We start from the raw sequence: 24,830 nt of genomic DNA, 5'->3' as shown, positions 1-24,830 counted from the left end.
AATTCCCAACCCTACATCCCAAAAACACTTACATTACATACACATATTTGCACCAACTACAATAAGTAGGTAAGTAATAACTTCTGTATGCAAAAACTAAATTTAATAGAGTAAATGAAATTAAATAAATAAATAAAATGTTTTCTGAAATGTTATCTCAAATCTCCAAATAGACCCCAGGTTTTGTGTGAGGGTCATATTAGTTTCATTAACATTTAGGGATTTTTTAAAAAGACCGTTTTAAATTTACCCTTTTAACGACACGTTGCTTTAGTAAGCTTCCCTATGTTATATGTTTCCTCCAGACCTTAATATTGTCTTTTTCTATTACTAAAACAGAACAGAAGTAAACACAGTCACATTTCAACAAAACATTAGCTAAAGTACAATAAAATAATAAAATGTCATCTAAACCAGCAATTAAGAACTTATTTAAAACAATTGATCATTTACCAGCTAGTGCTAGTGCAAGACTTGCATAATTATATAAAACAAAAGTATATGAATGTGTCAGCAAGACCTTGGTGCTGTCGGGGTCCTGGAACGTCAGGCCAAAATAGTCCCTCTCCAGCAGGTTCAGATGGCCACACACCATGTCCAGCAGTGTTTGGCCTTTGGCAAATTTCTACCACAAGCACATACACACATATGGAGTAGATATAAACAAATGTAAAGAAACATACCGTCAGTGGTTAGGTGTCGCAATGCAGAAGAAACTGTCTAAATATGATTAATGTATACTATGAAAGACTAAAACAGGGCATAACGATTGCTGTGTATCCATATGTAAGACAGTTTGGTGCTCACATCTAATAGAAAAACTAGCCATATACATATATGGACAATGTATGTGTGTGTATACATATACAGTATATATATATATATATATATACACATACATACATACATATATACACACATACACACACACACACACACACACACACACACACACATTGGTGAGTGCGTGCATGTGTGTGTGTGTGCGTGTGTGTATTAAAGAAAGTGTTCCTTTCGTCATTCATACAGGCTACTTGGTAATCAAATACAAGCAGTCATGAAAGGTGGCCGTGGCACATTGTAGAAATCAAATAAACACAATCGGAAAAATAGAGGAGAAAGGCACAATGTAAGGAGAAAAAGCAAAAATTTTGATAACAACTAATAAGAACAGAAAGATTTGCCTTTAAATATATGTATAATATTTTTTTTAATCCTTTTAGGAGAATTATAAATATCAAAGTGGCCCCCTGCATTCAGTATGTGGCCGTCAGTGGAAAAAGTTTGGACAGCCCTGACGTATATGGGCCAAGACAAGTAGATAAAACAAAAGCAGTGAGCTGGCATTGTTCAGCTACACACTGGAACTACTGTATTAATGCTGCACTTCAGCCAACAAGAAACTTACATTTACTAAAAAATAAAATAATCATTTGCACTGTTCAATGGTGAACATTTTGTACCCTTACTGTACCAAAAATGAACCGAGCCAACACTGTGTGGCGCCTACAAGGCAAGAAAAACATTTCACATCAGTCAGGCTTTACAACACACCTTTTATTTAATGCAGCGCTTTGGGGTGAAAACAAGACCTCTGTTTGTTACACACACGCGCACATACACGCACACACACAAACGTCTCCTTGGAAAACCTGGCTCCTATGGCGACAAAGCAACCAAGCAGCTGTTACCATAGAAACAGAACTAATACATCTCTTGTGAGTGTGCTTGTTCTCTCACCCACTCCATCTTTCTATGTAGTACAAAAAGAATAAGTAAAAAATAAAACATAATACGCATTAGAAGTAGTTAGTGCTTATAAAATAAAAGGCTTCTTGACCAAATTTGTCAACATGTGGCAGGATATTTTGGAGGGGGGATGGTGGACCAAAAATAAAAAGCTGAGATGCACATTCCCTTTGTCATCACCCAGCATTGCACACAAGGCAAGACCTGGTAATGATGGTTTGTTGGCCCATTAAGATCCAATCACATTCCTGCAGCTAGTTCTGGGCAATGAGTTTTTTCTTTGCTTGTGTAATCCACGAAAATGCATCCATGCAGGCACAATGAGACAGTAGGAGTGGGAGTTGGTTGAAGACAGGCCTAGAAGACAGGATTATATTTGTCGTTTGGACGCAAATTAGATGGCAGTGCACACAATGGGAAAGAAGCAGAAAAGATGTGTTAAGCATAGAGAAAATGATGATATAATTAACACAGTTTCAGTTGAACAACCATGCTACAAATGTGTGCATCTTATATTTTCATCAAAGCAGCAGTGAAGAAGAATGATTGAAACCTGGGGGGACTGAGCCTTCTCTGTTGCTGCCCCATCACTTTGGAACTCACTTCCAGCAAACATCTGTGACACTGCTGACCTTAACACTTTCAATACTAACTTAAAAACACTTCCATATTTCGTAATTACATCACATTGCAATCCCTTAATCTGGTCTTTTGTATGTACTTTTAACTCTTTGTTCTGAACTCAACTTTTGGTTTTCAGTTTCTACTGTTATTTTGGCCTTTTGTACACTTGCATTTGTTTGCTTTTACGATGTTAAGTGTCTTTGAGTTTTTGAAACGTGCATTATAAATAAAATGTATTATTATTATTACCAACAATAATTTATGACCCCCATTTATGACCCCAAATGTCAAAGGACAGATTTCATACATCATAGTCCCATATTTCATAGGTCATAGGTTATATGTCATAAATCACAACCGCGTGACTGAGATCAAAGGGGCAGAAAATAAAAAAATGGAAATCTGGAAATCACGAGGTGACATTGAGGTCAAAGGTCATATTTAATAGATCATATTTAATAATTTATAAATCACAACCACATGACTGCCCCTCCCTTTTTCCCCCATTTCTCTGTGCATGTGTGTGTGTCTGTGTGTGTGTGTGTGTGTGTGTGTGTGTGTGTGTGTGCGGGGGTGTGTGTGTGCATGCATGAGTTTTCTCCCCTCCTCTTTCCCCCTCCCTTTCTCTGCGTGTGTGACTGTTTGAATATCTCTCCCTTTTCTCTTTCAATAATACATTACAATCAATAATATACTGTATATTAATTGAGAGGTACTATAGTTACTATAGGTTGAATTTCTCTTTTTTACCGTTTCCTTGTATTTTAGGAGACCCAATTTCTTATGTACTTTAAAAAACGATTACAGCCTGCTACTTCCTTTTCATCTCACTTAACAGCTATTTTGTTGAAAATTACCTTTATATTTACCTTTTAGAGCTCCGTCCATCAGGCTTGTTTATGCAAGAACTTAGAGCAACTCGGTGTGCACATCTAGGCCCACTCCCAGTACACCTCACTTAACAGGTCCCAGTCAGTCAGAGTTCACAATCGCACATCCAGCTCAAGAATTGTGAGCACTGGGACCCCATAGGGGTGTGTGCTGAGTCCGCTCCTCTACACGCTCTTTACTTATGATTGCGTAGTCTCCCAGAACAACACCAGCATCGTTACTTTCACGGATGACACTGCAGTCTTCGGTCTGATCACTGGTTGGGTTGAAACATCATACAAAAGAGAGGTGGCAGAACTGGTGACATGGTGTCATGATAACAATCTCCATCTCAATACAGATAAGACCAAAGAGATGATCATTGACCCAAGAACAAGGGAAAAGGAGCCGCATAAACCCCTGTTTATTGATGAGACTGAGGTGCAGAGGGTGAAAACCTTCAGGTTTCTTGGCACATACATCAGTGAGGACCTCACTTAGTCTCACAATAGGCAACAAATTATCAAGAAGTCCCAAAGGAGACTGTACTTCCTGAGAAGACTGAGGAAATTTGGCATGTCAACCAAAATCCTCAGTTGCTTCTACAGATGCACTATCGAACGTGTCCTTACCGCCTCTATCATTGCTTGGTACGGTAACTGCACAACACAAGATAGGAAGGCACTCCAGCGGGTGATCAAGACCTCACAGAACATTTTTGGGGCAGTCCTCTCCTCACTGCAAGACATTTATAAAACTAGAGTCCTACGAAGAACACACAACCTCATCAAGGACAGCACACATCCACAACACTCATTATTCACACTCCTACCGTCAGGCAGACGCTACAGGAGTTTGAAGTCCAGGACCACAAAGCTGGCAAACAGCTTTTACCCACAGGCCATCAGGCTTCTCAACGAAGCACTCACACACGCCGCACGCAACACACGCACACACTGATAACACTGAACATATTATTGTTGCTTTTAATTTATTGGTATTAATGTCCCTTCTGTTCTTGTTGCTTAATTTATTGGTATTGATGTTTCTTCTGTTCTTATTCAATTTATTGTTTTTTTTTGTTTTTGTTTTTTTAGGGAGAATGAACAGAACAAGAATTTCATTGCATAGTATAACTACCTGTTTTACTGTGCATATGACAATAAAATTCTTGAATCTTGAATCTTAACCTATCGGTGACCTCAACTCGCAGAGTGGGGTTCTAATCAGTACTTCCTAGACACACTAGATTAAAGAAAATTACCTTTAAGAAGGCAAACAATGTTTTTTACAACAAACAGACACCACATGCGAAAAGCATCTGGTACAACCAAGGTGGTGTTGTCGGCTATTGTTTAAAACTGACCTCTCATCACCCTCGTATTGCCACATAAAGCTTTGCGACTGCAGCGAACCACAGTGAGAGCCATTATCCATCCACAAAGGACAAAGACATGTAGCAGTGGTGGACCTTCCCAGGAGTGGCCAGCCAACTAAAATGAACCCAAGAGCGCAGCAACGACTCATCCAAGAGGTCACAAAAGACCCCACAACAACATCCAAAGAACTGCATGCCTCACTTGCCTCAGTTAAGGTCAGCATTCATGATTCCACAATAAGAAAGACACTGGGTAAAAACGGCCTGCATGGCAGAGTTTCAAGACGAAAACTACTGCTGAAATAAAAACAACATTAAGGCACGTCTCAATTTTGCCAGAAAACATCTTGATGATCCCCAAGACCTTTAGGAAAATGTGTGACGGGACAAAATTTGAGCTTTTTGGAAGGGGTGTTTTCCATTTTTCACCGTTTTGTTTATATTTGCCAACCAAACGCCTCAGTATGCGTTACTGTTGGGACGAAGGCTCCGTAGCCCGAGGCACCCACATCAGTAGTTTTTTTTTTTCCCCAGTTGAGAAAACTGTCCGTGTCGGTCGTCTGTGTTCATGTGCTCACCATGTTCATTCTGTTTAAAACCAAAATGTTCCCACAATGTGGCTGTCGGCTGTGGCATTCACCTCAAAAACCATCGCTTCTGCGCCTTTTAATGTTAGCGTATGCTGCCTCACGAAGCTCACTGCTAAACCCTGCTAAACAGATGGAATAACTTAGGGCATTGGCATAATAGTCAAACATAACAGTGGGGAGAGAAGCTCACGGTAGATTTTAATAATTATTTTTAAAACAACATTGGACAGTTATTTTAACTTGTTTTGATTTGTTTTGAAAATCAAATTTGCTACCTAAATTGAACTGGCATGACCTATTTTATATTAGTTTGCAGGTCATTTATAAAATTCAGAAAGGAAAGGGATGTCCAAAACAGCAAAGTGAACGATTCAAACGGGCATGTGGTTAACCAAGAGAAATGACTGAAATGAAAGAAGCATTTAGCAGCAATTACAGTTCAGCCAAGGTTCTCTTCATTCAAATATTGGCATATCATTTGTTCGAAAAAATTATGTTAAAAAAAAAAGTTTTAAAGTTTAAAAAAACATTTTTTTAAATATACACTGTATATCCAAAATCATTTTAAAATATAAAAGATACTGTAAATACAGTTGTCCCTCGCAACATCGCTTCCTCACTCTATTGCGTTTTAAAAAAATGTATTAATTAATAAAGGATTGCTGTTTTATGGTTGGCTATGGCCTATTAGTCGAAAAATATTGAAAGACAAGTAATATGTTGTATTCTGGTCACTAGGCATCAGTAATGTTACACTGATGAGACATGACATTAGATTAGATTACCTTCACACTGCATGGAGTCAGCCATGGCATGTCCGAAATGACAGAGTGAAGAAAGTTGTCTTCCCATTCCGTGTGGAAGTGGTACATTTTTGGCTTTTTATTTTGTCCTTCTTCCCCACTCCATTTGAAAAACGTTCTTATGTTTCGAATAACTAAATTGGAGAGGCTAACTAAGTAGCTTGCTATGCTACTGGTGTTATGTCGCTGCAATGTGGCGTAAACAAAGAAGAATAGGAGTGTAAAAGAGACTGTAGGGATTTTATTTTATGTCTACAGGGCTCTAATAATGTTAAAAAATGTGTTTAGAAAGTCATAAACAGTCATAAACAAGTCATAAACAATTTTCTATGGTCTAACCATGAACATAATCTGTTGATTTATATTCAATCCTACGTTGCGGAAGTCTGGAACCAATAAAACAAGGGATAAACAAGGGATGACTTTATTGCTGTTTGTACGTATCTGTACCAACATGACATAGTGAAAAGTTCCCATTCCGTGTGGAAGTGGTAAGCTTTTGGCTTCTGACTTTGTCCTCCTTCCCCACTCCGTTTGAAACACTTTCTTAAAGTTTAGAATAAGTAAATTGGAGAGGCTAACTTGTTAGCGCAGCAGCTTGCTATGCTAGCAGCTTTCTCTTATGTCCCTGCAGTGATCCCGTAGCCTGCGTTGTGTGATGTAAACAAAGAATAGCAGTATAAAGGTGACTATAGGGGTGTTATTTCATGTCTACAGGGCTTTAATTCAGACAGGTTTTCAGACAGGTTTTCTATGCTCTAACTACGAAATATATTGTTTATTAATATTGATCCTACTTCACAAAAATTCACTTATCACGGTCGAGTCTGGAACCAATTAATCTCAATAAACGAGGGACGACTATAGATCCAAATAGCACCATGCTAATGGAATCCCTACTTTCGCTGCGTGGCTTCATGTTAAAAGTTTGATCAATATCTTGTTTAACAACCAAACCTCAAGGAGGCTCCTCTGCATTGTTAGTATCATGGCTACTTGCTCTGTGCCGTTCAGCAATGGAATTATGCTTTAGATTTTACATCATTCATCATTGTGTCACCTCTCCTCTCATAACAGTAAGACCCTCAGTATAACCCCCCTGAGTACTTGCTGATGTACGACAATGAGCAAACCCACCTCATGTGTGCATGTCCTCCCACTTGCCCTATCTTTATGTTCTCCTCCTCTTTCATTCACATTCTATTTTCTCCCCAGTGCTCTGTGGAGTTCCTGTCAAAGTGCAATGTGTCAGAGGCCAAGCGACATGGAGCGTGTGTGCATGTACTGTACAAGCGATGGGAAATGTGGACATATGTCTGCATATGATGGCGCTCACGTAGCAGGCACTTTAAGGTCTATAAAGAATATAATTGACAAAAGAGGAAGACTTCGAGCAGCCATTGGGATTGTTGTCATCACAGGCTCTCTATCATTTGCAACGAGGTCAAAGCACTTAATGATGAACGATCTACGCATGCATGGGGATGCAGAACAAGTCTTTTTTTTTTTTGCAAGGATAAAATGTGAATTCCTTTGCTTATAAACCACCCCTATTCAGAACAGAAGCTGTATTTCCTGATTGTGTAACATTTATCACCAAGGCATGCATGTATTCTGAAGTGTGGTGTGCTGAGTCAAGGACTGTTCAAATGGAGGACCATCTTAGAGTGCCTTCGCTGTGTGACAGCAATTTGAGGCATATGCAGGTTTTAAGACGGAAACTGTTGAGTGCTTTTGCCTCCAACTGCTCTACATTACAAGCTTTACAAAAGGCTAATCTAATTATGTGTCTGCACATTTTCAGGATCATAAACCATTATCCCCAGCAAATAGCTAAAAATGGGTCTGTTCAACTGTGAAAAAGTTTTGTTAGCTGTGCGTGGGTTTTCTCCGGGTACTCTCACATTCCATGTCAGGTTAATTGGAGACTCTAAATTGCTCATAGGTATGAATGTGAGTGTGAATGGTTGTTGGTCTATATGTGCCCTGCGACTGAATGGCGACCAGTCCAGGGTGTACCCCGCCTCTTATAGGATAGGCTTATAGGATAGGCTCCAGCATACCCGCGACCCTAGTGAGGATAATATCAGCATAATATATATTGAATGTAATATAGATATACAGTCAAACCTGTCTTAGCGGCCACTGAAAAATCCCCCGTGGCAAATTTACATGTTATAGACCCTGTGTACAGCAGTTACCTGTCTAATGCGGCCAGCGGCCACCCATTTTGTCTCCCTTGGTCAATATCTGACCGCATATAGCGGCCAAATTACCGACTCAAGTAGAAGCTTCATGCACGAAAAAGTTTCGTTTTTCAATCAATGAAGCCATCGCGTGTAGACTTTAATTACTGAGTCCTAGCTCAGTCACAATCATTCACAAGATCCACACAAACTGTCAGTTGTTCCACATAAAAAAGCCGTCTTCTTTTGAGCTTGCTATTTCCTGTTCAAACATGTAACTTTAAGAGCATTTGCACCAAAACATTACCGCAAAGTAGGCTGGGAACAGGACGTGCTCCCAGCGACACTACAATACAATACAATACTACATGCATACTAAACACGCTAGCATGCATGCTATCGTATGTTGAACTAAGTTTGGTTGTACTTAATTGAAGTATTTTAGAATGTACTCACGTTATTTTTTATCAATCCTAATCCACAAATCCATCAAAGTCATCATCTTCTGTATTCGACACAAAAAAAGCCGTCGTCTTTTCCGTTCGCTACTACAGTAGTCTGTTAACTTTTCAGTGTTATTCAGCTCCAGGAAAGAAGGAAACTTCTCCTGTTGCTTCTGCCAACTTTAGTTATTGAACGCGGCCACCAGAGAGCATCTCAGAACACACACAACCAGTATCGTCTCTCCTTCCTGCTTGCCCACAAGCCAAAGGTTAAACAAGCCCCACTACATAGCTGTCCAGGCAATGCCTGTAACAAGTGACACCGTTTATCTCCTGGTGTGAGACAATGTGCACTGGTCAATACTGTTATGCCGCTTGTTGTGGGGAAGGAGAGACTCACGTCGCCGATGCACTTTAACAGCGGAGAACACTGCAGGACTTTACATCCACGCCAACATAAACACACTTCCCAACTCTCTCGAAACTCACAGCTAGCACTGAGCCTAGCTCTCCTGCTCGGGACGCCCACCGTCACTTCCTGTCACTTCCTGATGAACTAAAGCTGTAATGACACTCTGCCGTATAAAAAGTAAAATATTAAAAACAAGCGTAAGACATTACTAGCACAGCTTTGTTCTGTGGGTCGTGGATAATAACAAGCCTAGTAGTGCTGTACAACTTTTATCCGCAGTCACACAGTGACCTCTACTGGTCAACATTAATTTATTTTTTTCCCTTTTTTTCTTTGTTTTTCCTCTACTGGTCAACATTCAACCTGGACACCAACCTGTCTATAGAGGCCACCTGTCTATAGCGGCCACTTTTGAAGTCTCCCTCTAGTGGCTGCCATAGACAAGTTTGACTGTATATACACTCCTGATCAAATCTTAAGACCAGTTGAAAAATTGCTGGAATTTGCATTTTGCACATTTGGATCTTAATGAGGTTTTAAGTAGAGCTACAATATGCCAAAACAAGAAGGGGGAGTGAGACAAAAAGCATTTTGAAAAAGTAATTTATTGAAAACAACAATTAAATCAGTTTAATAGGCTGTTTATTAGCTGATCAAATGTTTAAGAGCATCGCTCGAAAAATAACAAAAAACAGAAAACAAGAAGTTCTCAGTAGGACTCAGTAATGAGTAGCTCCACCATTCTTGTTATCACTTCAAAAATTGTTTTGGGCATGCTTGATGCGAGTGTTTCCAGGAGGCTAGTGGGAACATTGCTCCAAGTGGTGAAGATGGCTTCATGAAGGGCATCAACTGTCTGGAACTGATGGCCATTTTTATAAACTTCCCTTGCCATCCATCCTCAAATGTTCTCTATGGGATTTAAATGAGGGGAACATGCAGGATGGTCCAAAAGAGTGATGTTTTTCTCCCTGAAAAGTCCTTCATCAAGCGAGCATTGTGAACTGCAGCGTTGTCCTGTTGAAAAACCCAGCTGTTTCCACACAGACGAGGGCCCTCAGTCATGAAGGATGCCCGCCGCAACATCTGCATGTAAGCATCCGCCGTTTGATGACCATACACCACCTGAAGCTCCAGTGTTCCACTGAATGAAAAAGCACCCCAGACCATGATGGACGCCCTCCACTGTGAAAACATCTCAGGTGGGATCTCCTTGTCATGCCAGTAACGTTGGAAGACATCTGGACCGTCAAGGTTACATTTTTTCTCATCAGAGAATAAAACTTTTTTCCACCTTTCAATGTCCCATGTTTGATGCTCCCTGGCAAAGTCTAAATGGGCAGTTTTGTGTCGTTGAAGGAGACGAGGTCTTTGAATTCATTTTTTTGTTTTTCAAACCCTTTTCCTGCAGATGCCGTCTGATGGTTATTGCGCTGCAGTCGGCACCAGTAAGGGCCTTAATGTGGGTGGAAGACCGCCCTGTGTCTTGATGGACAGCCAATTGGATCCTCCGGCTCTGCGCAGGTGTGATTTTTTTGGGTCTACCACTTGACTTTTTTGTTCTATATGCTCAGGATCTTTCAAAAAATGTAGAATGGCTGATTTACTGCTCCCAACCTCAGCAGCAATGGCACGCTGCGAGACGCCTTGCTTATGCAGCTCGACAATACAACCACGTTCAAAAAGAGAAAGCTTCTTAGCTTTAGCCATCAGGAGGGCATGGCAGCGTGAATGCCTGACAGAAAATGAAAATTTTAAGTAGGTTTTGGCTTTTATAGCCTGTGGTCTTAAACTTTTGATCAGGTGATAAACAACCTACTTCAGTTTTGTTTTGTTTTTTGTTTAAATTACAAGTTCCAAATGTTTTTTATCTCACTCCCCCTTCTTGCTTTTGCATATTGTAGCTCTACTCTACTAAAACCTGGTATATACCTGGTATAAATTAGATATATATCTACATCTATATCTATCTATCTATCTATCTATCTATACATACACACACTCTAAGTACATATACATACACATATATATATATATATACATATACATACACACACATATATATATATATATACACAGTATATATATATACACACACACACATATATATATATATATACACATATATATGTGTATATATGTATATATGTATATATATGTACACATATATATATATGTGTGTGTGTGTGTGTGTATATATATATATATATATATATATATATATATATATATATATATATATATATGTATGTATGTATATGTATGTATATGTATAGATAGATAGATAGATAGATAGATGTAGATATATATCTAATTTATACCAGGTATATACCAGGTTTTAGTAGAGTAGAGCTACAATATGCAAAAGCAAGAAGGGATATATATATGTAGATATATATATATATATATATATATATATATACAGTATATATATACACATATATATATATACATACACATATATATGTATATCGTCTCCTTCAACGACACAAAACTGCCCATTTAGACTTTGCCAGGGAGCATCAAACATGGGACATTGAAAGGTGGAAAAAAAGTTTTATTCTCTGATGAGAAAAAATGTAACCTTGACGGTCCAGATGTCTTCCAACGTTACTGGCATGACAAGGAGATCCCACCTGAGATGTTTTCTACCCGGCACAGTGGAGGGGGGTCCATCATGATCTGGGGTGCTTTTTCATTCAGTGGAACACTGGAGCTTCAGGTGGTGCAGGGTCGTCAAACGGATGCAGATGTTGCAGCGGGCATCCCTCATGACTGAGGGCCCTCGTCTGTGTGGTAACAGCTGGGTTTTTCAACAGGACAACGCTGCAGTTCACAATGCTCGCTTGATGAAGGACTTTTCAGGGAGAAAAACATCACTCTTTCGGACCATCCTGCATGTTCCCCTCATTTAAATCCCATAGAGAACATCTGGGGATGGATGGCAAGGGAAGTTTATAAAAATGGCCATCAGTTCCAGACAGTTGATGCCCTTCATGAAGCCATCTTCACCACTTGGAGCAATGTTCCCACTAGCCTCCTGGAAACACTCACATCAAGCATGTCCAAACCAATTTTTGAAGTGATAACAAGAACGGTGGAGCTACTCATGACTGAGTCCTACTGAGAACTTTTTGTTTTCTGTTTTTTTTCTTTGTGTTTTTGTGCTTTTGTGTGTATTTTTCAGTGGTGAAAAAAAGTTATGGAACAAAGAAAAGAGGGCTTATAAATTGTTCACTTGCACAATGGATATGCTATAAGAAAAAATGATCTATTATGTTGTAATTTCTCAAATTTCTATCTTGTAATAACGTTTTGGGAGTGGGCGCGGAATGTATCATGCTTGCTGCTGTAGATTATAGATTATACTGCCAAATGTGACTGCCAAAAAATTGGCCAACCGGGTGTAGACGCATTCTGCACATGCGTTGAACCCAGTTGAACCGTTTGCGTTCCAGGTACGTAATGCGCAGTGAAATATGCGCATGCATTTCAGTAGCAGCTGCCCGGTTGGTTTGAACATGCTATTGGTCCTAAGAACGACCTTTACCTGTCCTGCAAGGTGCCTGGTGTAAAAAAACAGTCAGCCCTGAACAGTGCTTGCACTAAATATAAATGTATAATTGATGAATAAAAAAATATAAAGGGTTACAAAGGATGATGTAAGACAATTGTCACATACTTTAACTTGTGACTCAAAAGGCAAAAATGTAAATTTCTCTAGCAGGCTCGGATAGCATCTGGATCATAGTGGATGACAAAAATGTTATGGATAATCAATGGATAACTGATCACCCAACAGGTATAATCAAGTGGTGTTGCGTCTTCAGTGGCAAAGCATGTGCCAGCAGAATTTCTATATTTTTTATTTTTACCCTTTGGGGCAGGGGTCGCCAACCCGTCGATCGTGAGCTACTTGTCGATCTTTGGGACTTTGCCGGTCGATCGCGAGAACATTTTCAAATCATTTGATTATTTACCTCTACAATGTTCACATCTCAATCTATTTTTATCGATGACCTAGATTTCAGCAAATGTCAGGGTGAATCAAATGTCACCATTCTAAACGCCCAACCCCTCCACTCCTGTTTCTTTCCAATACATGTAATTACAGCCTACTAATGCAGATGGATTCTTGGCCACAAAATGAATCAGCATACCTCCACTGCAGTCTCATAGTCAGAGCCGTCAAGCAGAGTGACTTTGACAGGGATCGTCTTAGGCCTCTTGTTGCTCTTCTGGGGGGATTTGGAAGCCTTGCTGGGGGTTTTCTCTGAGCTTTCGTCCGCATCCCTGTGGTCCTCTGGAACCTGGAGAGAGAAAACCGATAGGGTGATCCGCTGATAAAAGATGTAAAAAATGCTCCACTGCGGGGCACTGAGTGATTTAGTCAGTAGCCCACAGTGATTGAGAGGCCAGGGTAGAATTAAGTGCTGTGAGTTAACCAGTGTACCCACCTGATTGGTTCTCTTGGAGTCACTCTCCATTGCACTTTTCAATCCCCCTGCCGAAGCAGTCTCTGTTGTCATATAAATGGATTGCAGTCCTGGAAGCACACAAACACAGTCAGTCAGCATCAAATTCCATCCTGCTGGGGAAGAAACCAGTGTGGAAGAGATATTTACTTGTCCTTAATGTCCACTATGGCTCTAAGGTTCTGCTTCATTTGAGAAAAACTATTTTCCATATGTAGCAATCCTCACTTTAACTGAGTCATGGCGACATACTGTTTTAGTCCATTTACAGTACATCGATGAGACTGTTGGACCGTGCACATAAAGAGTGTTGAAACAGAGAAAGAGGGTCGCTCACAGCCATGCAAGGGAGCACTCTGCATGAAGAGTGTAGGCCCTAGCATCCTCTGGTCGCAATCTTACAAAGCAGATAGCATAAATTCTATCAGCAGGCGAGCCACAAGGTGGCAGACACCCGCAGATAGAGCAAAGGAGAATGGAAGAGGCTAGTTATCTGAAGATGAGGAAGGAGGACAGAAATAAGAAATGATGGGATAAATGCAAAAGGGGTTATGAGGAGAGTGACAGCAAGGTGAGGAGATAGACATAAAAGCAATAATAAAAAAATTCTGCTGATGGATGAGGCTTGTCATTTGAAGGTGACCACTCTGCTACGGTCAAACTCATTCAGTGCTCCTTCTCTAAGTGAAGGAGCTGAAATTCAGATTAGGAAGTGGCAGCAAAGAGAAGTGAATTATCCGAGATAAAACCCTGACTCAGTCGGTGGCTTTGCTCTAAAAACAGCGCACGGGGTCAGAGTTTTATTTTTTTTTCATGTCAGCTGAAAATTGCTCAAGATAACACCGGAAATATTTTTTTTTTTAACTGCAGGGTGTGAAATCTTGATCTAGACATTTGTAGGAAGACTGGATTCTTATAGAAGAAAAGCATTGCAATTATATGCATATACTGTATATGAACAACGTGACACTGTTGGTGAAAACTAGAGGGTAATATTATTATTCGGTTGTTGTGTTCCTCAAATGGGTAATTTATTACAAATTAACCATTTTATAGGGCAAGGAACCTTCTTAGTTGGTGTGGCACAACATGTCTCAAAATGAGAATTTCTGTCAGACAATCACCAAATGTCGGGAAAAAAATATATATGTATACAATGATATATCATAAAAATAGCATCCACTTACAATGTGTGCACAAATGTTAGACAAGTCAATATTTTGACCATATTCTCATATATGCATATTTTCCGACCCCAAGCTGAATAAACTTGAATGTCTATTGGGTTTAAGCATACCAGGTGATGTGCATGTGTGTCCTGGGGGAGGGTGTGGACTTAGGAGATCAACACCCTTTATTAGGTGTGCACAAGCATTAGGCGGCTTTGTTTCCAGTGGCAAAATGGGTTAGAAAAGAGATTTAACAGACTCTGAAAAGTCAAGGACTGTAAAACATCTTACAAAGGGATGCAGCACTCTTGAAATTGCCTAAACTGTCAAGATTAGGACCACAGAATCATTAAATGTTTTGTTGCAAGTGCATAAAAGGATTGCAAGAAACGTGTCGAGAGAAAAACATGCAAATTAAGCGCCAAATATTTGAGAAAAATCAAACGTGAAGCTCCCAAGAACCCATTATCCTCCAGTGCTGTCATATTCCAGAACTGTAATCTACCTTGAGTGTCCAGACGTACGTGCTCAGAGACATGTCCATGTAAAAAAGGCTGAAACCAGACCACAAATGAACAAGACACATAAGTTGAAAGGCTACGACTTGGCCAAAAAACATCTGAAGACAGATTTTCAAAAGTTTTATGGCCTGGTGAGATGAGAGCGACTCTTGATGAACCAGAGGAATGGGCCCTTGGTTGCATCAGCAATGGGTAGAGAGCTCCATTTCAACAATGTGACTTTTATGCAGGACAATGCTCCATCTTATGCATCCAAGTACTCCACTGCGTGGCTAGCTAGTAAAGGTCTTAAAACATAATTACATGACCTCCTTGCTCACCTGACCTAAACCCTATTGAGTACTTGTGGGCCCTTAAATGCAGGATTTACAGTGAAGAAAAAAGGTACACCTCTCTGAACAGTGTCTGGGAGGCTTTGGTTCTGCTGCACAAAAAGTTGACGGTCAAATGATCAAGAAACTGACAGACTCCATGGATGGAAGGCTTTTCCATGTTGTTGAAAAGAAGGGTGCCTACTGTATATTGGGCACTGATTTATTTTTGGAAATGTCCGAAATATTTATTTGTAAATTTGTGTTGTTTATCATTCTGACTTAAAAAAAAAATGGAAATAAAGTACTGAGATGGGAATATTTTTGTTTTTCTTTGAGTTGCGTAATAATTCTGCACACAGAGATATTCTCAGCAAAAGCCAAAACCTCACTTTCACTTCCTTAAATATTCAAGTTTGAGGTTATTAACATTTTGGTTTGACCAAGGGCACTGTTATTGTTAAATAATACTGTAAAACTAATAATCAATTGCCAAATAATTGTGGATGCAGTGTACATCATCATAATATAATTCCATACAATTGTATACTGTGATTCTTTCTAAACATGCAGTGGATAAGTCGAATTTTTTTATGGCCAACAAGAAGAATACATCTGAAGAAATAATATGAAGTATGCTACCATGAAAATACCGGATGGCATTCTAAGTACAGGTAATTATTATGCAATTGTAATATCATTGCAGTTCATCGAATACTATATACAGTGCACTGTAAGACCCAACAGTAAAAGTAGTTGCAATTTCCAAAAACTTGACCATAAAAGAGCCATTATCTTCTTACAGAATTCCAACTAATATTTCTTCATTTTGTGTTTGTCTTTTGTATGGTTCAAGAACTGTAAAAAAAAAAAAAAAAAGAACATTTTTGTGTGCTATAATAGTCTCTTTGTAGAGGACACAAGACCCAATGAATAGTAGTGTAAAAAGGGCAGTGTAAGTCTTGAAATTCTAAAGAACGCTAAGCGATCAACAAAGCACGCACCTCATTGCCTTGCTTTTCTGCCACTACTTTGTCTTCTCAATGTGTTCACTAGTGCTTCTGAGTTGTCATCATTCCAAAAGCTACCAGTTTATTTTGTATTTCTGCAAGACCTTTGCTTGTCACGCTTCACAAACGCTATCACTGTTGTCATTGATAGATAAAAGGGATGCTGTTCATTCTAAAAAAAGTTCTATTTCACATTTGGCTGAACGCCAACATTACAAGCACCATTACAAGCAACATTACAAGCATTACAAGTAGGTTATTGGCTTATTGGTGACTATGTATCCAAAGATAAGGGGACTCATATTATTATCGATATTGGTATCGAGGCAATCTTACAGTGACCGTGGCTATCTTATTTAAGTTCCCCTCTCCCTAAATGCGTTCATGGCGCATCACTAACAAGTCTATTGCTCTACATGGCCGACTTTGGTTCAAAACCCCGCTATGACACATATTTACTACTACTATTACTACTACTACTACTATTATTGATATGATACTGGCTCTCATGGTGTCTTGCAAAAAAAAATTCTGGCCGGCCCACTTAAGGCCCAGGTACCAAATTCACCACCCGCCACTGGTGGGAAGCAGTAAATAGACTGCATTTGCATGACGCCACAATAACTACACTGTAAGTGCTTTCCAATGTTGCCTCAGTGACACACTGATAAACAAACATCTCTGCGATAATGTTCTCTTCTGTCTTTGTTTTAAATGTGACAGCAGTTGTTTATTCCTTGAACTGTCTGAAAGGCCACATACTACACTGGCACGCCAAATGTTTTGTGTCACAAAAGTTTCTGGACCACTTTAATACTGGTTCCAAGCCAGGAAGAGTAGGGGGTTGCGCCAGGAAGGGCATCCGGCAAATTGGAAAATAACTGACCGTGGTGACGCCTGATGGGAGAATCTGAAGAACAACAAGATTTGGAAAGTCATCAGATGGACATTCTGTTATGTTTTGTTCTTCTTCAGGCCGTCAATTAGTTGAGACTGAATCAACAGCCCTTCTGCTGGTTGCAGCAAATAGTGCACTTCATTTTCCCTCATTTTTTGCAATTGCCATTAAATTCCACACAGTAATCAGTTATCTGCTTAACTGGTTATTATGCCTATCTCTTGTATGCTGCAAGTAGTTAAAGCCATTTTAAGATTAAAACACTCAATGACACGGGGCACACACACACACACACACACACACACACACATACACACACGTCCTTCATTTGTAGAGAAAGTTTCCCTTTGTCTACTGTTAGGAGTTCAGACAAAGGATTCCTGGTTATTGTTGTCACTGATGACTCTATCAGGCCTCAGTGTCAGCCTGTCTGTGCAGTTGACCTTTGGTTTACTCTCCATCTTCATCATATCTCCCCGAGGTGCCAAAAGCTGCTGTGAGTCCAATTGCAAGACTTTAAACCACATACACTAAAGTGAAAACACATGTCCAAGTCTTACGTGACCAAAAAAAAAAACAAAGTCAGTCCCTGACCATTCTTCCACCACCAAAAGGAAGCATGCTTGGCTTAGTACATCCTGCTTGTGCTTGTATTTGTCCTCATAGAGTCGGTTTAGGGTACAGGATGTGATGTTTTATGAATCTTCAGGCAGTCAGTCACAGATTCCAGTTTGCATCAACAAGTGGGCAGGAAAAATGTGCACAAAAGAATGTGAGCTGTGTGCTGAGGATACACAGCTTGCGAATTCCTCTCACTGCTTGAGTGCGGGCTGCGGTACATGTGCTAACAGCTACATGTGTTTGTCTCCCTTCAGGGGAGGCCGAAAAAATGACAAATCAAATAAACAGTGTGATGAAAACAGGAGTCTGTTTCAAAAGCACAACCAGAGCTTCTGATTTGGATTAACTTGACAACTGAGGTGGTGACATTTTACACAAGAACAATCACGTCTCTACACCTGCCTATATTCTGGCATTGTTCTAATTATTCTCTATTGTAAAAAAAAAAAAAAAAAAAAAAAAAAAGCCATAAATTGATCGTTCTATTTTAAATTTCACAGATCACAGTGCAGTCTCCTAATCAAATAAAGAGGTAGACATGAGCTGTTAGCTTTTGGCAGATCCTGTCAAAGCTGTAAAAACAGCACCATCCTCTCAAACAGCCCCCATACTGCATACAAAATGTGGCTTACACTTTGTCGGCTCATTTGCAAACAAAATATGTTTGAATGGGGAAACAAGTGAGCTTCTAGCGCTCTGTTTTGTGATGAAAATAAATGAGTGCAATAAAAATACTGTAATAAACTAGGGCCTTATGATTTTCACATAAAAGAAATCGTGGACGGAATTGCGGAATTGTCCAACAAAAACGGAATCTATTGTTTAACGTGGAATCTTGTGAAAATTGACATAATGTGAATGAAACGCTGTCATCGTGAGGAGACGGAACATTTGTGTGGGCAAATATTTCCTCAACGGGCCGCTCATTAGTGGTGAACTCTGCTCACAAACACTAACCCACCCCCTCCCGAACTAAACAACATATCATTTCTTACTCGTCACCGAGCTGCCTGGGTTAGCTTAGTTTAGCAATGCATGCTAGCACGGCTGTGCATGTGCAACCGGGGCTGTGTGAGTGTGTTTACACCTTGTTGTGTTTTATCGCTTGTTAATGCCACAGCTGCAGGAGGCATGTTTATTCTTGCAATCCAGCTCGTCTAAGGCAACAGTCAAGAGACATTCTCAACACTCTACCGGCCTTTAGAATAAGAGTGGGTAAGGCTGTCATAAAAAAAAAAAGATCAAGGTGTTATGCTGCCAATACCAATACCGATCATCCATGAGTTAAATCGGCTGATACCGATCACATAGATTAAGTGTAAATTTGTAAATGTACTATTTTAGGGGTCACCAACGTTTTTTCTTGTGAGAGCTACTTTTACAAAATGAAAATGGCCAAGAGTTAATCATTCTTTGCAACATTTATTTTCATAGTTTATTTCAACCCAAACAAACCGAATATGCTTGTTTTACCAGAACATTAACAAAATGCTGGTATCCACAACTCACATTTAGTATTTCATAATGCATTTCTTTCTACTGTTCTCACATTATTAACTGAAAAAGCTGAATGAAAAGCAGGCTTGCAGGCGCCTCATGTGGTTGTGGGGTGCTCCCATGACGGGCACCATGCACGTTGGTGAACCCTGGGCTATATGATATGAAAGGGGAACCATAAAATTTAGACAAAAACATATTTGATTTAATTTTTCTAAATCACTGATGAAACTTAGAGGATCAGGCGCCTTCTTTAAGGAAAATTTGGATGTGAGAGCAGCTTGATGGCGTTCCAGCAGGAACCCCAGACAAACCCAGTTTCCTCCAGTCTGACGATTCCAGCGACTTTTCGGGCTATCTGCCTTAGACCTCCAACTGCCACACAGACACGGGCGAGTGTCCAGCGTTTTAGCTAAATTAGCTGCCGCCCGACCGATGACCACATTTGCGAGCCTTGAAAACTCACCACACCCTGCCAAGTGCAAGTTGGACTGCCTGAAGTTCTTAGGTTTTAGAAAGGTGTGATACTACAGTGTGCACATCTGATGGTGCTCAAGTCCAAGGAAGGCATGGCAAGTGCAAATAAAATAGTTTCAGTTGTTATATGTGTAGTTGAATAGAAGCGTTTTTAGTTTGGATTTGAACATTGCCAAAGTTGAGAATAGTTGCACATCATCTGGAAGACTGTTGCAGATTTTGGCAGCATAAAAGTGAAACAAAGGAAGTCCGAGGAGTGCTCAGGTCGTTGTGTGCATGCTCAGACGCTTGGAAAATTAGGGGAAACATTGATTATCATGTGTTCAGACATTATTACCAACTTGAATGAGATTTGCTGAGAAAAAATATGATATTTGGAGAGAAAAAAAAAAAAAAAAAAAAATTTGACCACAAATCTGCAAATTTGTGGATGATAGAGTAAAAAGAAGTTCTCCTCCCATTCCGTGTGGAAGTGGTCAGTTTTTGGCTTCTTTGTCCTTTTTTTCCCCACTCCGTTCTAAACCCTTTAAGTTTAGAATACAGTAAATAAATTGGAGGCTAACTAGTTAGCTCGCTAGTTTGCTAATAGTTAAAGCCATGGCCGTCTGCTGTGTCCTTGCAGTGATAAATGTTCCATTTATTAATAATATTGAATCCAACTTCACTTAAATTCACCTACCACTGTCAAGTCTGGAACCAATTAACCGCGATAAACGAGGGATGACTATATTGTGGTTTAAGTTGTTGTGGTGTAGAATTGCACTGCATCATACTGTGCTTGGGCTATTGTACTGTAGATGCTCCCAGCAAGCCATCTGTTACTAAAGAGTGTGGTCTACAGAAAATGCCAAAAGGCAGCCACAAAAAAAGAAAGCAAAGTTTGCACAGTGTGAAGGGAATACAACCTTTAAATACATCCTTTAAAGCATTTCAGAGGTTAATTCCACACACAAAAGAGGCTTTGACTTGCGCCAATCTGTGCTCACGATTAGATGTAATCAGTGCGCGGGTACCAATGTCCACTGTCTCATAACAAAAAGATCAATAGAAGAGAGTTAGTATTGATTTGTGTGCCATTATTATGACTCACAGTCTGACTCTTTTTGTGTCTACTTTGGCGCTGTCGTTTGACAAAAGTGTGACTGCAGTCTTTGTTCGGGCAAGGAACAAATATTACCACCATTTTCAGTTTCATCTGAAGTGTTAGTGTTATTGTTCTGTGTATGGTGTTGCTCTAACTGCAACTGTCACAATATGAAGTATAGGAACAATTTCAATAACAAATCAGATTCTTTATGATGATTGATGATCTGGAAAGGAAGTCAATGAATTCAGGATGCTGTGGGACACACTCTTAAGGCATACTATCCATTAAGTGAAAAGGAGATTTGTCAAACATAGCCAGAAAAATACACACAGCCCATTCTCTCCCTCCTTGTCCTCACATTTTAGGCTTTTTTCTTTAGACAAATCATCTCATGAGAAATTAGGCTTGTTTCTTTTCACAAAATATGACAAACCAAGCACACATCTGCATGGTCTTACAGCCATGCACCAAGTGCAAACTTCAATAGAGGAATTGCTTCTGTGCTGTTTCGGCGGGTAAGTAACTTTTGACGAACACGATGACAAACATACATTTTAGTAAGTATATAATGTGCACATCCAAAGATGTCAGTTTTCAGCAGTGGCGCACAACAAGGGAGAGCCTCACCACTCATGATGAAAAATTGAAAATAAAATAACATAAAACAAATGACTTGTCAATTGAACTGTATTTTAAATGTATTTTCTGTAGGAGTCCAATAGTTTTTTTTTTTACATTTTCTTAAGTAGAAATCACCGAATTTGCTCATTTCCTTATCCTGAGGTTGCAGCGAGCATGCCTCCCTACCACCACTGAGTTGGACCATGGCGCCTGACAGTTTGTGTTTGACAGTTTGTTTGTCAGCATGTCACCAACATTGTTGGCCTAATTACTAAATGATCTGAGCATACACAAAAACGACCTGAGCATTCGTTGGACCTCTGTGAGCGGCATCAGGCTTGCATACTGTGGTATCCCGCCTGTCCAAAACCTTAGAAACCTGAGAACTGAGGACTTCCATTCTGTATGGTTAGTTTCAAACAGATGGCAAAGAGGATTCCACAATGTAGCTTTCCTTATTCTCAACCTCAGACAAATCTTGAAATCTGAAATGTTAATCTTGTAGAAAACCCCTAGTTTATCATTTCATTTTCCATTGAGTTTCTTGTTTCCCATTTATATTGTTAATGACGGATACTTTCATGTCCTTATTTGACGTTCACTTTCTGTTTTAAAGCAGGCTGTTGTAGCACTATTTTATCCTGCAAATGTACTTTGATGGATTTTTGTATAAGTTTAATTTTGTCGAAATAAAAAATATTAAAATTGACTCTCAACCGACCTGCCTCTCCCTTCAGCAACACAAACTCGGCGTAACACTTCCTGTATCCGGTACGTCCGTCAATCAAAATAAAAGCACGGCAGTAATACATGCATAGTTTCGCCACACATTCACTCCACACTTTTCACTCCGAAAACTCGCTTGATACTTTGGCTTTTTTTTTTTAAAGAAAAAGTGAATTATTCCCTTCCTTTTCTTGCTATCTTCTTAATGAGTAACCTGTCTTAACGTAAAAAAAAAACCCTCCAAAAGAGTCAGTGTCTCACCAGCCATGAACCTCACCACACATTACTGCTTTTCAGTGACCTAAAACTATAAGACGTAGAAAAGCAGAAGGAAAAGAGAGGAAATGTGCCTCGTATGAGATAAATAGACTGATCTAGACTAATCTACGCTGACAACCACACACACATACATACTGTACAATATATTAACCAATTACTGCACACACTGCAATGATCTTTGCCATGTCATCTTGCACTTCCTCCCATCTCTCAGCCTTGCAATCAGTGCTAGCTTTCTAATGGTGTACACAGCCAGGCCATCAATCCTAACTGGGCAGAGGATGGCTCTGGGAAACCAGCACAAGACATTGAGGTGGGGGTTGGGCAAAAGGGAGTGGCAAGATGTCCTTGCTCAAGGAAGAAAGCACACACACACACTCACACACGCATGCTCCAGACCCTTGGCACTGTGCTTGGTTGAAGGCAGATTGCACAGCACAGCTTCAGTCTGCTGCAAATCATGTCCCTGAGCAACAGAGCTCAATGATTCATCTACTGAAGCAGTGGGGCTGTAACATCATCCTCTCCCTGGGAGATTGCAACCAGGAGGAAGCTAGGCTATGTGGCTGAAGTAGTGGCACAAATCACGTGGAAGTAGTAGAAGCTCACAGAGGGTTCACATTAGGAGGGAGTTTTTACACCTCAGTATCTGACGTTCCTCTCTTAAGATGATCTAGAAAGAGAGTTGTGTTTTGAAAAGCTTTCCGGTTTCCCCTTCTTTTCTCCTTGTGTTTCAGCCAGTCGGCTCCTTTCCTGCCCTTGTGTGCCTCCCAGCTGCCTCATCTGTGTATTTCGGAGCTGAAATCTTTCCGGTTCCCTGTTTTACTTTTTGTAAAATTCTAATTATTTTTAAATCCCTGCCTGCATTGAGCTGTTGCACTTAGATCTTGAATCAACACAAAATCTTCCTGACACTACATATTTACTATAAAGTCATGTACGATCAAGATGGACATGAGGATATCAGTTTACCACAAGCTGGAAGTCTAGCTTTACCCATGGCACTAAAAATAGCAAACAATTTTGCAATTACTTTAACACAAGGCACGATATTGAAGAAAATCACAAACAAAGCAAATTCGAATATTGCCCAAGCTGTGCCCTTCCTTTAAAAAACAACTAGCAAGTTCTGATACAACAGTGGTCATGCTAATCTCTTTAGTGGAGCAATTTGTTTCCATTTAGTCACACCTAAACCAAAACCTCGCTGCAGGCCTGTGCAAAATTCAGAATTCAATTAAAGTCAATGAATGAATTTGAATATAATTTGACTCTACCCAACCGGATGTTGAATTGAATTTGAATTTGAAATAGAGGAAGCGGAATTGAATTCAATGCAATTCAGAGAAATTCATTCTCATGACATATCAGTGAGAATTAGATACTTTTAACATACATTGTTCTTCCAAATGACACAGACACTAACACTAAGCATACTCCTTAATGTTGGAAAGTTAGCAGTGTATGAGAAGTCAAAGTATAAACCAGCTTTGGCTTTCAATTATTTATAATTATCTTCAATTTCTTTCACTAGTGTACTCCAAATGTTTGGACAGCTATTTTAAAGACTTGAATAAAGCAATTATCATCCCAGGCTTAGTGCCCAAGAGACAATTTTCTTTCTGAATGAGAAATCCTGTCAAGTTTCAATCTCACGAGATCTTATGATACCCCTACTTAACTGTGTAAAAAGTGTAAAAATAAATAAAATCATGGGTGTCCAAAATTTTTTGGGGCCGCATACTGAAAAATCAAAGGGTCCCCTTTGAAATTTTTATATATATTTTTAAATTTTGTAAAAAGGCTAAAAAAAATATTTTATAGAAATTGGCAAAGACAAAGCATTGTGTTGTTAGCTATTAGCATCAGCATTTCACATCCATCTATTTACGTTGCGCCTTTTTGCTCCATTTCCCCCATTTTTTTACGATGCACTGCGAGTCAATAAAAATGGGCTGAAAACTTTGGACCCCCTTGAATTAAATTTTGTTTCAAAAAAATTCCTGTCATTAAAAGATTCCTGTCATTTTTTAAATCATACTTAATTCTCATACCAGTGTAAAAATACGTTAACCCCTGTTAA

The 24,830-nt window shown here is 39.5% G+C and overlaps 1 protein-coding gene across 4 annotated transcripts in view; it reads right to left on the bottom strand.

The window, feature by feature from the left end:
• si:dkey-178k16.1 (band 4.1-like protein 1) overlaps positions 1 to 24,830 on the bottom strand; it is an 86,555-nt gene that overhangs the window by 41,446 nt on the left and 20,279 nt on the right. For all 4 annotated transcript variants that reach the window (XM_054775130.1, XM_054775131.1, XM_054775129.1 and 1 more), the window contains exons 2-4: positions 13,513 to 13,601; positions 13,216 to 13,365; positions 521 to 625 (exon numbers count right to left, since the gene is read on the bottom strand). In XM_054775130.1, the coding sequence (XP_054631105.1) occupies positions 521 to 625; positions 13,216 to 13,365; positions 13,513 to 13,584 (327 nt within the window). In that variant the 5' untranslated portion in view covers positions 13,585 to 13,601. The remainder of the gene's footprint in view (positions 1 to 520; positions 626 to 13,215; positions 13,366 to 13,512; positions 13,602 to 24,830) is intronic.

The sequence above is a fragment of the Dunckerocampus dactyliophorus genome, chromosome 1 (genome assembly GCF_027744805.1).
Source record: "Dunckerocampus dactyliophorus isolate RoL2022-P2 chromosome 1, RoL_Ddac_1.1, whole genome shotgun sequence".
Taxonomy (NCBI): domain Eukaryota; kingdom Metazoa; phylum Chordata; class Actinopteri; order Syngnathiformes; family Syngnathidae; genus Dunckerocampus; species Dunckerocampus dactyliophorus.
This window is presented reverse-complemented; position numbering and strand designations above follow the sequence as displayed.